Raw genomic sequence first — 15960 nt, 5'->3', positions numbered from 1 at the left:
CGTCTCACTCCTTTCTTTCCCAGCTGCTGTAGCACACCATTATTCCCTTTCTTCAATCTGCTTTCCCAGAGGCCCAACCAGCGTCACTCATTGTGTTAGCTCTGGCCAGTGGTGGGTCCTTCTTGGAACCAGATCGAGCTGGCTCTGATCTGACGTGGGAGAAGCTGCTGGGTTCTGCTTACGGAGGTCACCCCTGCAGCACCCTGCTACCAAAACCTTGCTAAATGAGCCCAGTACAGCCTGTTCAGAGGATGTGCCGTTTCCCATAGGTATTTGCGTGGCTCTTTCAGATTGATTGGAGCAGCACAGAGGCTCATGATCCAGTGGCAGAGATAGTGGCAGCGCTTACAGTTTTAAACTCATAGCTCTCATTCCCTCTAAATATAAAAGCTTCTACCGTCCTCCTGTAAAGGGTGAAGGAAGGAAGAGAGAACCTTGGGGTAATTTCCTCCTTTGGGCAGAGAGGAAGGGATCAGGAGTAAGCAGTTCCTTTGTATTTAAAAGTAATAATAATAATACAGCAGTAAACTAATAGTGTATATAAGTTCCTTTGGCTTCCAGGATGGGTACTCACCAGTGAAGAAGGTCTCACAAAAGTCTTATCTGATTAGATAATATCATGTTCTGTCATTAATTATCATTAAAAAATAATTTATGTTTATCTTCTTGTCTTTTTGTTTCACAACCCTAGATTGGTGAATTATTGAGCACCACACACCCTGCCAACAAAGCCAGCTTAACTCTTTTCTGCCCTGAGGAAGGGGACTGGAAAAATTCTAATCTTGACCGACACAACCTTCAAGACTTCATTAACATTAAACTCAACTCATCTTCCATATTGCCTGAAATGGAAGGACTTTCTGAATTTACAGAGTATCTGTCAGAATCAGTAGAAGTGCCATCACCCTTTGACATTTTGGAACCTCCAACCTCAGGAGGCTTCTTGAAACTCTCCAAACCCTGCTGTTATATTTTCCCGGGTGGAAGAGGAGACTCTGCATTGTTTGCAGTGAATGGATTCAACATGCTTATCAATGGAGGATCTGAAAGAAAATCTTGCTTTTGGAAGCTTATCCGGCATTTGGACAGGGTAGATTCTATTCTACTCACTCACATCGGAGATGATAACCTGCCAGGAATCAATAGCATGCTTCAGAGAAAAATAGCTGAATTAGAAGAGGAGCAGTCTCAAGGGTCTACTACCAACAGTGACTGGATGAAAAATCTGATCTCACCTGATTTAGGAGTTGTATTCCTTAATGTACCTGAGAACCTGAAGAATCTGGATCCTAACATTAGAGTTAAAAGAAGTGTCGAAGAAGCTTGCTTTACACTCCAGTATTTAAATAAATTGTCTATGAAACCAGAACCTCTTTACAGAAATGTGGGAAATACCATTGACCCCATTATTTTATTTCAGAAAATGGGAGTTGGCAAACTTGAGATGTATGTGCTTAATCCTGTCAAAAGTAGCAAAGAGATGCAATATTTTATGCAACAGTGGAGTGGTACTAACAGAGATAAAGCTGAATTTCTGCTACCAAATGGTCAAGAACTAGACATTCCATTATCCTATTTCACTTCTGTTTCATCCCTGATTGTGTGGCATCCAGCTAATCCTGCAGAAAAAATAATTCGAGTTCTGTTTCCTGGAAACAGCACCCAATATAATATTCTAGAAGGACTAGAAAAGCTCAAACACTTGGACTTCCTTAAACAACCAATGGTTACACAAAAAGACCTAACTGGAAACATTGCTAGTCCAGCTGTGAAACAAGCAAAGTTGAAACAGCGAACTGACAGCAAGGAGAGTCTCAAGCCTGCTGCAAAGACACCACCAAGCAAGACTGCCAGAAAAGAATCTAAAGAAGAAACTCCAGAGCCTGCAAAGCCTAGTCCAGCACCAGAAAAGACTCAGAAATTAGAAAGCAAAGAAAAAGTTCCAGTTAAAAAAGAGAAACCAGCAAAACCAGAAGCCAAACCTATAGTGGCAGAAAAAGATATAACAAGTAAGGAAGAACAATTACTAAAATCTGAAACTCCTGAAAAACAAGCTACAGATGTAAAACCAAAAGTGACAAAGGAGAAGCCAGTGAAAAAGGAAGTCAAAGCAAAAGCTGAAGAAAAGAAAGAGGAAAAAGAAAAAACAAAGAAAGAGGTTGCTAAAAAGGAGGAGAAAACTCCCATCAAAAAAGAGGAAAAACCCAAAAAGGAAGAGATCAAGAAAGAAGTTAAAAAGGAGGTGAAAAAGGAGGAGAAGAAGGAAATTAAGAAGGAAGTGAAGAAAGAAGCTCCACCAAAGGAAGTGAAGAAAGAAGCTAAAAAAGAAGAGAAAAAAGAAGTTAAGAAGGAAGAAAAAGAAACCAAAAAGGACATCAAAAAGGTTCCTAAAGAAACAAAGAAGACACCTACTCCTTCAGCTGAAACCAAAAAGCCAGCAGCAAAACCTAAACCACAAAAGAAGGAGGAACCTGCTAAAAAAGAAGCAGTACCTGCTGGAAAACCAAAGGAAAAGGGAAAAATTAAGACTGTGAAGAAGGAGATCAAAGTCAGTGGAGCACAAGCTGCCCTTGCAGCCGTTGGAGCTGCTGCTACAACAGTAGCTGCTGTAGCAGCTGCAGAAATTACAGCTAGTGGAAAAGAACTTGAGGCAGAGAGGTCCCTTATGTCTTCACCAGAAGATTTAACAAAGGATTTTGAAGAATTAAAAGCTGAAGAAGTGGAAACAATAAAAACAACAAAACCTCAGGTTGCACTCATTGAGGATGAATTGAAGCTCTCCGGCAAAGAACAAAAAGAGGCCTTTGATATCCAAAAGGAAAAATTAGACAATGAAGGACCTGCTGAGTCCTCTGATGAAGGCATAACTACCACAGAGGCTGAGGGTGAGTGTGGACAGACACCTGAAGAACTGGAACCTGTGGAAAAGCACAGGGTTGATGACAATGAAAAGTTTGAAGATGAGGGAACTGGCCTGGAAGAATCATCTGAAGCAGGAGATTATGAGGAGAAGGCAGAGACAGAAGAAGCTGAAGAACGAGGTGAAGATGAGGAAGAAAAGACACCACTTGACACCACAAAACCATACATAGAAGAAGCAAGAAAAGTGGGTAAGAGTGCAGAAGATATAATGGCCGAAACAGATGCTAATATCAAAGATGAAAAATATATCGAAAAGGCAGATTATGAGGCATCAGATGAACGGGCTGAGGAGGACAGGGAAGAAGCAGTAGAAAAGGCAGAAACTGAAGAGACTGAAGAAGAAGAAGAAGACAAAGCAGAAGACATCAGAGATGAAGAGGAGACTGAAAAAATAGAAGCTGAAGAAGATTATGTGATGGCTGTGGTAGACAAAGCTGCAGAAGCTGGTGAAGTTGAAGATAAATATGGCCTACTCATTATTACACCAACAAAACGCTCTGAGCCTCAGTCTCCAGCAGTTGAACCAGCCTCTTCAATCCATGATGAGACATTACCTGGTGGTTCAGAAAGTGAAGCCACTGTTTCTGATGAAGAAAATAGAGAAGATCAACCTGAGGAATTCACTGCTACTTCGGGTTATACACAGTCTACCATTGAAATATCTAGTGAACCGACTCCAATGGATGAAATGTCTACACCCCGGGATGTTATGAGTGATGAAACTAACAATGAGGAAAGTGAGTCACCATCTCAGGAGTATGTGAATATTACCAAGTATGAGACATCACTATACTCTCAAGAGTTTGGAAGGCCTAAACTTTCTCCACTTCCAGATGCTCTTAATGGATTATCAGAAGGATCCAAAACAGAGGCCACAGAAGGTAAAGACTATAATGCCTCTGCTTCTACCATCTCACCACCTTCTTCATTAGAGGAAGACAAATTCTGCAAATCCGTGTTCCAGGATGTGTACCGGCAAAAAGAAAGTGAAATCCAAGGCACTGCCAAATTAGAAATCAAAGAAACCTGTCCAGAAGATGTTTCTGGAAAACTTAGTCCAGCCAAGAGTCCAGCTGATAGTTTGTCCCCTCCATCACCAGTTGCCAAAACACCACTGGGTGAACGCAGTGTCAACTTTTCACTCATTCCTAATGAGATCAAGGTCTTGGCTGAGCCTGCCCCCATTGCTGCATTGCCCAGTGTACGTCAAGAAGTTGCTGAAGAGCACTGTGCAAGCCCTGAAGATAAAACATTAGAAGTAGCATCTCCCTCACAGTCTGCTGCTGGTAGTGCTGGCCACACACCTTATTATCAGTCTCCCACTGATGAAAAATCCAGTCAGCTTCCCTCTGAAACAAGTGAAAAGTCAACAGAAGCTCCAGTTAGCTTTGAATTCAGTGAAGTCAAAGATGAGTCTGCAAAACCCAGAATAAGCCCAATGGATGAGCCTGTGCCAGATTCAGAATCTCCTATTGAAAAGGTTCTCTCACCTCTGCGGAGTCCACCACTGATAGGTTCAGAGACCACTTATGATACATTTTTGAGTGCTGATATAAAGTCTCCCACCAGAGATTATGGAAGTCCTTCTGAGGGGAAACCTGAAAAAGAAAAATCACCAGTTCAAATGAGCCCAGCTTCTGAAGCCAGCTCAGTGGGGCTTTTCCAAGAAAAACAAGATGAAAAAAGCATGGAGTTTATGGTAATTAAGGAAGGCTTCAGTCTAGAGAGAAGAATGGAGGATACAGAACCCAGCAGCTCCCAGTCTTCACTGGTCTTGGATGAGCGGAAGTTGACAGGTGATCTCTCACCTACTCAAATAGATATCAGTCAGTTTGGTTCCTTAAAAGAGGACACAAAAATGTCAATTTCTGAAGGCACTGTTTCTGATAAGTCTGCAACTCCTGTTGATGAGGTCGTAGCAGAAGACACGTATTCCCATATTGAAGGAGTAGCTTCTGTCTCCACAGCATCTGTTGCTACTAGTTCATTTCCAGAACCAACTACTGATGATGTATCCCCCTCTTTGCATGCTGAGGTTGGATCTCCCCACTCAACAGAAGTTGACGATTCCCTTTCAGTGTCAGTTGTACAAACACCAACAACATTTCAGGAAACAGAAATGTCTCCATCTAAGGAGGAGTGCCCAAGGCCTATGTCAATTTCTCCACCAGATTTCTCACCTAAAACTGCAAAATCAAGAACCCCAGTGCATGATCACAGATCTCCTGAACAGTCAACTATGTCAGTAGAATTTGGTCAGGAATCCCCTGAGCAGTCTTTAGCAATGGATTTCAGCAGGCAATCTCCTGAATATCCTCCTGTAGGCGCTAGTATACACCATATATCTGAAAATGGACCAACAGAAGTAGATTATAGCCCTTCAGATATACAGGAGCCTACTTTTGCACGGAAGATTTCGCCTGTGGAGCAGACATCTTACTCTCAAGAGAAGGATATTTCAGAAATTATTTCAGTTTCTCAAATTGAAGCTTCATCTTCAAGTTCATCAGCTCATACTCCTTCCCAGGTAACTTCTCCACTGCCAGAGGAAACATTTGCAGGTGCTGTTCCACCCAGAGATATGTCACTTCATTCTTCTCTTACCTCAGAAAAGGTGCAGAGCCTAGGAGAAAAGCTGTCACCAAAGTCTGATCTATCTCCATTAAGTCCAAGGGAATCTTCTCCTCTATACTCTCCTAGTTTTCCAGATTCACCTCCTGCAGTCACAGAAGCGGTGTCAGCTAGTCATGCATCTTCATTGTCATTGCAAGTGTCCTCTGACAAAGCCTTTGGTTACCAGGCTGTGACATTACAGGAACCCCTAGAAAAGCACAGCCCAGAACCTTTATTCAGCCCAGAAAAAGAAGATTCAGAGAAAAGCAGCAGGTCACCAGAGGAACTTAGTTATTCTTATGAGGCCACAGAAAAATCTGCTAAATCACCAGAAGATATTAGCTACTCCTATGAGGCAGTTGGAAAATCTACTAAATCACCTGAAGCCACAGATTATTCCTATGAGACAACAGGGAAAACTTCTAGGTCACCTGAAGCCACAGATTACTCCTATGAGATGACAGGGAAAACCACTAGGTCACCAGGGGCCACAGATTACTCCTATGAGATGACAGGGAAAGCCACCAGGTCACCTGGTGAAACAGATTATTCCTATGATATGACAGGAAAAACCACCAGGTCACCTGGGGACACAGATTATTCCTATGAGACAACAGGCAAAACCACCAGATCACCTGAGGCCACAGATTATTCCTATGAGATAATTGGGAAAACCACCAAATCACTTGATGTCACAGATTATTCCTATGAGAGAATTGGGAAAGCTACCAAATCACTTGATGCTATGGATTATTCATTTGAGGCAACAGGGAAAACCACTAAGTCACCAGAAGCCATGGGCTACTGCTATGAGACAACTGGGAGAACCACCAGGTCACCAGAGGCTACAGCTTACTCCTACGAGACAACTGGAAAATCCACCAGCTCACCTGAAGCCACAGATTATTCATTTGATTCAACTGAGCAAGCCACCAGGTCACCTGAACCTACCAGCTATTCCTATGAAGCAAGTGCACATTTTACTCCAGGAAAATCATTAGCAGAATCTCGTCAAGATGTTGATTTATGCCTTGTGTCCTCCTGCGAATATAAGCATCCTAAAACTGAACTTTCACCTTCATTTATCAACCCTAATCCCCTTGAGTGGTTTGCAAGTGAAGAGCAGTCTCAAGATCAAGAAAAGCCATTAACTCAGTCTGGGGGAGCCCAGCCACCCTCCGGGGGAAAGCAGCAGGGACGGCAGTGTGATGAAACACCTCCCACTTCGGTGAGCGAGTCTGCCCCATCTCAGACGGATTCAGATGTTCCCCCTGAGACTGAGGAATGCCCTTCCATCACTGCAGATGCTAACATTGACTCAGAAGATGAGTCGGAAACCATTCCAACAGACAAGACAATTACATACAAACACATTGACCCACCGCCGGTCCCGATGCAGGATCGCAGCCCTTCCCCTAGGCACCCTGATGTCTCCATGGTTGATCCAGAGGCTTTGCCTGTTGACCAGAATCTGGGTAAACCTTTAAAGAAGGACCTCAAGGAAAAGACGAAAACAAAAAAACAAGGTACTAAGACCAAGTCATCTTCTCCTGTTAAAAAAAGTGATGGTAAATCAAAACAAGTGGCTTCACCAAAGCCAGCTGTGAAAGAATCTTTGGAAAAAACTTCCAAAACAGCTTCTCCAAAAAAGAAGGAGTCTGTGGAGAAGGCAACCAAAAATATCTCTAATCCAGAAGTAAAGTCCCGAGTGGAAGAGAAAGATAAGGACACCAAGAATGCAGCAAATACAACAGCATCCAAGTCAGCAAAGACCGCAACCACAGGTAAAAGCACATAAGAGCTCTCTAGTTGTTAAGATAGTGAAGTTAGATTGCCTTTATATCAGTTGAGAATGTGGTTTTCAGCAAACCCCCAAAGAAAGTCCATGTTTTAGATACAAACACAGGATGTAAATGACACATTTAAATGAATGAAATTCTCTGACTTAATTCTTTTAATCTGAGAAACTTGATGTGTCAGTTTGCAGAGATGTAAAGAATTAGTTCAAGTACCTCAAGTATAAAAAAGCTTAGTACCAGCTGTCTAAATTGTTAACTGACTAATAGAATTAAAAGTACTGCTCTTGTAGGTTAAGTGAAATTAGCAGTGAAGTGGTCCACTTTATTAATTTCCAGAATTATGTAGGCACAATGCTCTTAACATAAACTAACACAGTTTAATGTTGTAAGAGGCGAGGTGCTGTAGGACATTGGATGCTTTTATTACTTTGCTGGATTATTTTTAAAAAGTGTATTTTAAAAAATTATAACAGTAGTGAGAGCACTTTCAGTAAGCTAAGCATGTATATCACATAATCCGGTTAAAGTCTTATGCCATCAATGATGACTCAACATGTGGAAAGTTAATGTCATTTTGAATGACTGTTGTGCCTTCTAAGTAGTAATAAAATACAAATTAAATTACTGAAGAAGGCATTGTGCTAATAGGTTGTTTCCAGCAGATCTTATTACAGAGTTTTGAGGATACTCTGATTTTACTGTTATCAACAGGACTGAAATTTCTTGAAAGCTTTTTTACTCCCAGCAGGTCTGTGATTCAGTACAAGCAAACCAACATTCATGTCCATAGCTCTCCCATTTGAAGTAGTCCACTGTTCATTTCTTAAACCATAGTTTGCATGTCTCTGTTAGTAGATGCCTTTCAAAACAGCAGTTTAGTTCCTCATGCTGTACATTTCTCTAGAACTTTAGCTCTATATTAGATTATTTTTCCTTGAAACATATCTCCCAGGCCTATGCTAGAGCTTAAGACAAGACTCTTATTTGATATTGACATTTAGGTTTAAAATAAAATGCCCAATATTGTACGCAAAGTTAGTGTCCAAAATTCCAGAAGATGTATTATTGATATATTTTTATTATTATTATTATTTTTATTTTTGTGATAAAAGATAGTAAAAGATTTTGTAATATACCCAATAGTTAAAAATGCTCTAATTCTGGAAATATTTTCATATTATGATGCTTGTTTGGCATATTGTCCTCTGATGAATATCAGATCAAGCTAGACAATTCTAATGGACTTTTCTGGCCTTTCAATATGTGACCCTAAATAAAGGATACTGCTCAGATAATTTAGTTTTCCAAACTTCATCCTCTATAACATCCCAAGGAGGCTAGTAATCAATAAATGGCCATTATCTGAATATGATTACTGATTGAACCCTGATTGCCAGTTCACACTGTGATCCAGTGTATGGCAAAAGCAGATTTTTTGTAACTATGTGAGTGTTTAAAATTTGGACTTCCTTTCGAATGAAGCTCTTCTTTGCCACTGCACTATGCATTGCAGTTTCTTCCCCCTGCTTTTTGTGATGTGGCCAATTTTTGTATATAAATAAAGATAGCTTCAAATCTGCATGGCTCCCTGTGTGACCCTATGTTTCATCATCATGCAGATCTGAGACTTTCAAAAAGCTGCGCTTTTTAACTTAGAAATTAAGGCTGCCATTTATTGAATGGTAATTCTGTAATCACAGATTTGTGTAGTAATTGTTGGATAATAGTAGCATATTACTGGGAAATGTTCAGTCAATTGTTGGTTATGTGGCAGTGAGTTTTTATTGTATTATATAGTTAGTTACATGTGTTCAGATTTTTTCTTCCTAGTACAATCAGTATTTGGATTTGACAAAGCTGGAAAGTGTCATTAGGTGTAGGAGGGTAATGCCATAATTGTTTCAGAAGACACAGAAGTACAACTGTAACACTTAACCAGCAGTAGCTATTTTAAGGAGTATCACCTCAATGATTTTAATGGTCACTAATAAATACATGTTTTTAACCACCCCGGGATGTATTCTTTTGTTGTTTGATTTCCAAAGGACCTGGGACTACTAAGTCAGCAAAATCTACAGCTGTGCCTCCAGGACCTCCAGTGTATTTGGATCTGGTGTACATTCCCAACCACAGCAACAGTAAGAATGTTGACGTTGAGTTTTTCAAGAGGGTGCGGTCATCCTACTACGTGGTGAGTGGGAACGATGCTGCAGCCGAGGAGCCAAGCAGGGCTGTTCTGGACTCCCTGCTGGAGGGCAAGGCCCAGTGGGAGAGCAACATGCAGGTAGGCTCTTCGCTAGTATTTCTGCCTGGAAATTAAAACTTTTCTGAGAAGCAACCATGGGTAGCCAGTACACCTGTAGAGTGGACAGCCACTGCTCTGGACAGGAGGTTCCCAGCTAGGGCACCTCATTTCATCAGTGGTGAAACCAGTGAGAGGACACATGAGTGAAGTACGGAGCTGTGGTACATGAGTGAAGTACGGAGCTGTGGTCAGCTGCACCTCCATTCCTCGCTCTTCTGACCTGACCCTGTAGAATACAATGGTTGGAAATGCATTATTTACAGGGCCATTTCGCTGTTTCATGTTATTATTATACCATAAATGATCTGGTTTTGCTAACCTTTCAGTTTGCATGTAGGAAAGAAAAAAATAACATTCTGTGGTTTGTACAGCAACCATGTACACTTGGAAACTCCTTGTGCCTTTCCAATGTGATAAGTAAATAAATAAATAGGCCATAATCAGAAGGGATATCAGTGCAGACTATACCTTGCTCCTTCTCTGAAAAGCTGTATTTGAGCACTTTACAGAAGCAGGTTTTTTAATTTCTTTTTATCCATAAATTTATCTTATTATTTACTGCATAAAGATCTGATCTTTCCAAAAGGGAAATGTAGCTGTTGGTTGGCACTTTTAACAAAGCCATTTTTCTTATGATTTTCTTCTGTTGCTCATGCCTGAGAAGCTCTACTTTTTCATGTTGCAGGTGACCTTAATCCCAACACATGACTCAGAAGTGATGAGAGAATGGTACCAAGAGACCCATGAGAAACAGCAGGACCTCAACATCATGGTTTTGGCAAGCAGCAGCACGGTTGTTATGCAAGATGAATCTTTTCCCGCATGCAAGATTGAACTGTAAGAACAAGACCACGCACCACAACGTTAAACTTTGTTTCCAGAAATTCTTCAGTTTGAAAACACCTTTTCTAAAAATTCAACCCATCTATTTCAACTGCTGAACTATATACCTGCCAAATGCTATACTGTGTCACGGTGATGCAAGTCACTAATATTTTTCAGTCTTTGCTGATTGCTAAGGGAAGTAACAGTATTCCTATAGTAGGGTTCAAATTACTGCAAAAATACAGATCCAGTTTCATCTCCGCTGAACGTTTGGAAACCATGCACTAGCAACCATAACTGACTTCTGCCAGGTAGAGGCATTTGCCCTCTAAAGAAACACAACAAGAGAGAAAGAGAGAGAGGGGTAGGAGGAGAAAGTAAAAAATAATTAGATCTGCATTAGTCTTATGGCAATAGATGTATCGCTTACTGCAGTCTGCTTATGCTCTCATATGAAAAGGAAGTTTTAAATTTGTATCAATCCGAGCTATCACAAAGGGGGTCCTTACTTTACAGAGTTAAGTTAGCTGGAAAATGCAAAGAAAGAGAACGTGGCTAGGAAAGGACATAAAACTTAAAACTCTCATTAGCAGTTTTCCACTTTAATTTGAACTCTGCATACTGACATACCATAACAATCATAGGCCAAATATGCACATTGTCTGAACCCCATCCAGAACTCTAAAACCTTCCTTTTAACATCCAGAATTATTGGTCTAAGGCATACTCCCAGCAAAAGTCCACTTACTCCACTCAGAATTGACCAGTCCACATGCTTAAACACCCATGTCAACTGTTGATTGACTGAAGCAAAATACCAAAGCAGTTGGGAGTACATACAGTAGACAATTTGCCTTAGAAAGTGACTTGAATGTACAAAGAAACTCGATGCACTTATTTTTTACTGTTGAGACAGCAAATTTATAAACACCAGTGTAGGATCATAGTTACACCAGTAAAGAAGTGTGAGTGTGCATGTGTGGTACTAGAAACCTATCTGACTGGTCAAATGGCTCGGTGCTATGAATTACATATCTTAGTCATGTGAACACTTCATTGGTGCACCTGGACAGCTGAAGAAGGCAAGACGAGCATTTCTTTTGAAAGCTTCTTTTGTACTGTGGAAGCAGGATTGAAGTGGTGTCCAGTATCAGAGTTGCAAAACTTAGTGAAATTTTCAGAATGATAAAAAGGTTACCTGCGAGTCTGTACAGTATTCAACCTTCCTTTGTCTTACATTATTTTATTTGTTTAATTTAAGAGTGAATATGGGAACAAATGTACAGAAACCTTTTTTTAGCAATGTGTGAACTTTTAATAGATGAATTTTTAACAAAAGTTTTCATTTACAGGAAAACGCAAAGAAAAATTTTTCAGGTGAAGGCAGTTTTTTTAGTAGTTTTGTAAGATAAATGAATAATGTTGTTTAAGGTTCTAGTGAGAATGGATATTAAACTAAAATTTATTGAAAATAGTCAACTGCCAAAACCTTTTTTGGGGATAGGTGCAGAGGGGGCACCCTAATGATAAAATTAATCTATTGATGATGAAAGAAAATGGAATTTGAAATGTTGATTGCCTAATATTTACAAGTGTCTACATTCTCAACCCTCACAAGATCTTGAGAAAAGATAGAATAAGCAATAAGCTAAAATAAATCCTTTCCTTTCCTTTCCTTTCCTTTCCTTTCCTTTCCTTTCCTTTCCTTTCCTTTCCTTTCCTTTCCTTTCCTTTCCTTTCCTTTCCTTTCCTTTCCTTTCCTTTCCTTTCCTTTCCTTTCCTTTCCTTTCCTTTCCTTTCCTTTCCTTTCCTTTCCTTTCCTTTCCTTTCCTTTCCTTTCCTTTCCTTTCCTTTCTCCCTTCTTTTCCCCTTTCTTTCCTTCTCTAGACTGCCTGCAGAGGAACAGCATGTAGAACAGTTCCATGATTTAAGACAGTTTGGATTTTTTAGTCTCAGAAGTTTTACCCCAATGAAAAAAAAAAAAATACTTTGTAGAAGGTTTGCAAATCAGAATTTAAAGAAGGTATAAAGGCCTCCGAAATGGAGATATGTGCTGGTCTGTATGATTCACTGTTATGGCTGATATTAAGTTTCACAATGTAGTGAACTATGACCTCATTTTATTTTCTTTACTTCTAATTTATTTCAAATTTACATAGTTAGGATATTTTTGTTAGGTATAAGTTTGCACTCCTAATTTTTATGATTTTTTTTAATCCTGCTTTAGGGCCCTTTAAATATGGGCTCCTGAGGCCCATTTAATGCTGTGAATTACTGTTTGTCAATTGTTGGGGTTTTTGATTTATTTTTAATGTCTTCTTTTTTTAGGTATCTCTAGCAATGCTGTTTTATTTATTGCTATACCTTTTAAGTTGTTAAGAATAACTCAGAATGACTATGGCACAAAAGGCAGGTGGAAATGTATTGTGAAAGCAAGCATGTTTGCTGGGCTCATAATCATTTACTTAAAATTATGTTAGTAATACATGGTTTTCAAAGTTATAGGCAAAATATTTGGCAGAATAGTTGTATTGTTTCTACAATTCTTTCTGCTTTGTCTACTTTCTTATATAGGTAAGATCTCAAACATTTTGAGTGGGAACAGATTAACAGATTTTCTGATTTTATGACAAAATCTGAAACAGTTTGTACCTCTGCTTTGGAAGAAAATCTGTTTTAAGTACAGAAGTGGTCCTGAGATAAATCCCACACCACTGAGAGTCAAGATCAATTTCACTACAATCAGGGAAGTTACAGTCATTCAATCCTACTGTAAATTAAATTAGAATTAAGCCTTAAATCTCCCCAAGCAAGTTTGTGATGGCTCAAGCATTAGTTCTACTTAAAAAAAAAAATAATAATGTAGTTACAGCTGACCTTAAAACGTGCATCTTTTTATTTTATTTTTTATTTTTTTTCTGCTACAATAATATTAAAAGCCCAGCCTGGCTCTTCCGAGGTTTTGTAATGCCTGTTCCATCCATTCCCTTTTAACTGGCAACCACCCCTGGGTGCAACACAGCGATGAACTCCCTCCTCCATTAGCTCCTCTTGCCCTTAATGTCTTTCCTGCCTGTGGAACTAATCTAACTGTGCTAGTTATAATACTACACAATTAGCTTAGAACAGTCATCAAAATGTACCATGTACATTAATGATGAGTGCTGTTGATCGGCATAGATTTCTAGGAGCATGGTTTGTTATTGATTACTCTAATTATAAAGATTCAGTGTCTGAGTGTAAAGGACACTCCATTTAAATGATGGTGTTATCCATAATAGCATCCCAGTCATGATCTTTATGCTACTAAGTATACTGCTTAATAAAATTTCAATGAAGAATTAACTTTAGAGATCACCTCCCACTCCTGAACTTAGACAGGGCCTCTCTTGCATGCCTTTTCAAAGTCCTGTGGTGGGCCTGACTTCATTGACCTTTACTTTTCACCCCATCTTTCAAAAATTCACTTTTGATTTTTTTTAATTACCTTACATGCTGTGGTGAATGGAGCTAACCGTACATATGAATGTTTTTTTTTTTTTTTCTTTTTCTTTATTGTCTGCAATAGCTTACACTATTTAGGAGAGTTCCGGTACTCATTTTAGTAAGATTTAATTGATTTGTTAATTGAATTTTCAATCCCTCCCGCCACAAGCAAGTCAGCTCCAAAGAGCGCTTACCGTGCATTTTGAACATTTATGTCATATGCTTCTCTCTGTTCATCTGTCGCCAGAGGTTCTTGCTCAGTAATGATGTTTTGAGAGAAATAGTAATTTTGTTGGTCTGGATTTATTAGAAAAGGAAAAAGTATAATACTTACACTTGAAAGAAACTGTAAGCTTTCATCTTTTCACTTAATAATTGAACAAAACACTAAAACCAACTAAGGGTAAGCATTTCTTAGAATGCAAGTATACTATTCACCTGGTTTAAAAATGTTTGCTATTTAAAATAAAAGGAAAAAAAAGAAAAAATAGTCTGTTTGTTGTGACTTTACAAAAAAAAATCTGAAAATTAAATAACTAAATAAAACAATTGCATAAAAATATTGAAAGGAGAGAAAAAGAAAAAGGGAGAAAAATAATACAAAGCTTCTCTGCACTAGACTTGCTAGGAGCTCCAAATGGCAGGAGCTACCTCTTCAAGACTGGGCTGTAATCACAATTGTAAAAGAGCAAATCTGAAATATGCTTTCACGCATTTGCATGCAGCCATTATCTTCCAAACCATGGAAAGAAACAGTCTTGTTGCTGGCTGAGAAGCACCTCACACACCTCCTCTCTCTTGTTCTGAATGGTGTTTGTGTCAGTCTGCAGCTGTGTATGGTATTATGTCTTATAATCCTGCATCACTTCTATTCTATCCAGTCATATCTAATGTAGAAAATTAGTTTCCAGTGAAAGTAATATGTAGTGCTTTTATGATATTTGTGTGCAATATCCCCTCTTCCATTGAGGATATTTGATGTAAAGGAAACAAACTCAGTTCCACAATAAAATACAAAAGTGGTAAAGTGGTGTTGACATGTTTCTTGTCTTTGTGTGTGTACGTATTTGTAAGTTTCCTCTTTCCTTCAATCATGGTTGCCTATTATATGGGGTTTAGCTCAAAATATCAGTGATTATTTAAGTATTAGATTAGAACCAATCTCTATTTAGAAATTTGAAAATAAATGAAGATTACTTTTATCTCTCGTGGTGTAAAACATTACCATGATGTACCATGATGTGGCTTCTTTTTGTTCTCATTTCTGTATTCCCCAGCAGCATGAGAAAACACCTCATTTTCAGTAAGTACACATTCAAGTGGCTGTGTCAGAGATGATACCCAATAAAGCTACATCAAACTGAGCCCACCCTGGTTTGAAAAGAGATCTTTTCCAAACCAGAGAGTTGTTGCAGTTTAACAAGACTGAATTGCTCCTTCCCGTTTTTTCTCCTTGGTGAGCAGCGAGCCAGTGGGTGATAGCCATCAGCAGGTCAAGGCTAGGGTGGCGGGGAGCAGGGGGTGCTGGCTCCCCAGAGAAGCTGTGGCACAGAGTGGTTTCCTTCCTCCTCAGACAGCAGTCCTGCTTGTGCACCCCTCTCTGTCTCTGACTTCTACGGTTTCATTTATAACTTCCAATTATATTAATAAAAAATGTTGTGCTTGGCTTGAATTGGGCTGACTGCAGCTAAGCAGAGGAAAATGAAGACCAGATGAGGGGAACGAATGCTATGAATCTTATACCTCAAGTATGTTTATGTCAAGTTTTTTTGAGCTGCTGTGCTCAAAAAATGCCTTAAGATATATTAAATATTATATATGTTCCTTAAAATATATTAGAATGAACATGTAGAATAGGCCAGGTCAGGTTTCAATCCCAATTATTCATCTATACTTGCAGTGTAAGGCTTAACACTGGTGGGACCACCCCTAGTACCTGTCAAAAGGATAGACCAGCTTGGTCTCTAGCATTGGTTTGCTGGTTCAAGGGGCCACATGAAAACTCATCTT

At 39.3% G+C, this 15960-nt stretch overlaps 1 protein-coding gene across 1 annotated transcript in view; it reads left to right on the top strand.

Annotated features, from left to right (window-relative positions):
- Positions 1–14980, top strand: part of MAP1B (microtubule associated protein 1B) — a 71000-nt gene extending 56020 nt beyond the window's left edge. The window contains exons 5-7 of the mRNA XM_084505122.1: positions 692–7319; positions 9380–9618; positions 10325–14980. Of these exons, the coding sequence (XP_084361248.1) occupies positions 692–7319; positions 9380–9618; positions 10325–10480 (7023 nt within the window). The 3' untranslated portion in view covers positions 10481–14980. The remainder of the gene's footprint in view (positions 1–691; positions 7320–9379; positions 9619–10324) is intronic.
- Positions 14981–15960: the final 980 nt, after the last annotated feature.

The sequence above is a fragment of the Aythya ferina genome (assembly GCF_964211825.1).
Source record: "Aythya ferina genome assembly, chromosome: Z".
Classification (NCBI taxonomy): domain Eukaryota; kingdom Metazoa; phylum Chordata; class Aves; order Anseriformes; family Anatidae; genus Aythya; species Aythya ferina.
The sequence above is the reverse complement of the archived record's forward strand: the minus strand, read 5'-3'. Positions and strand labels throughout refer to the sequence as shown.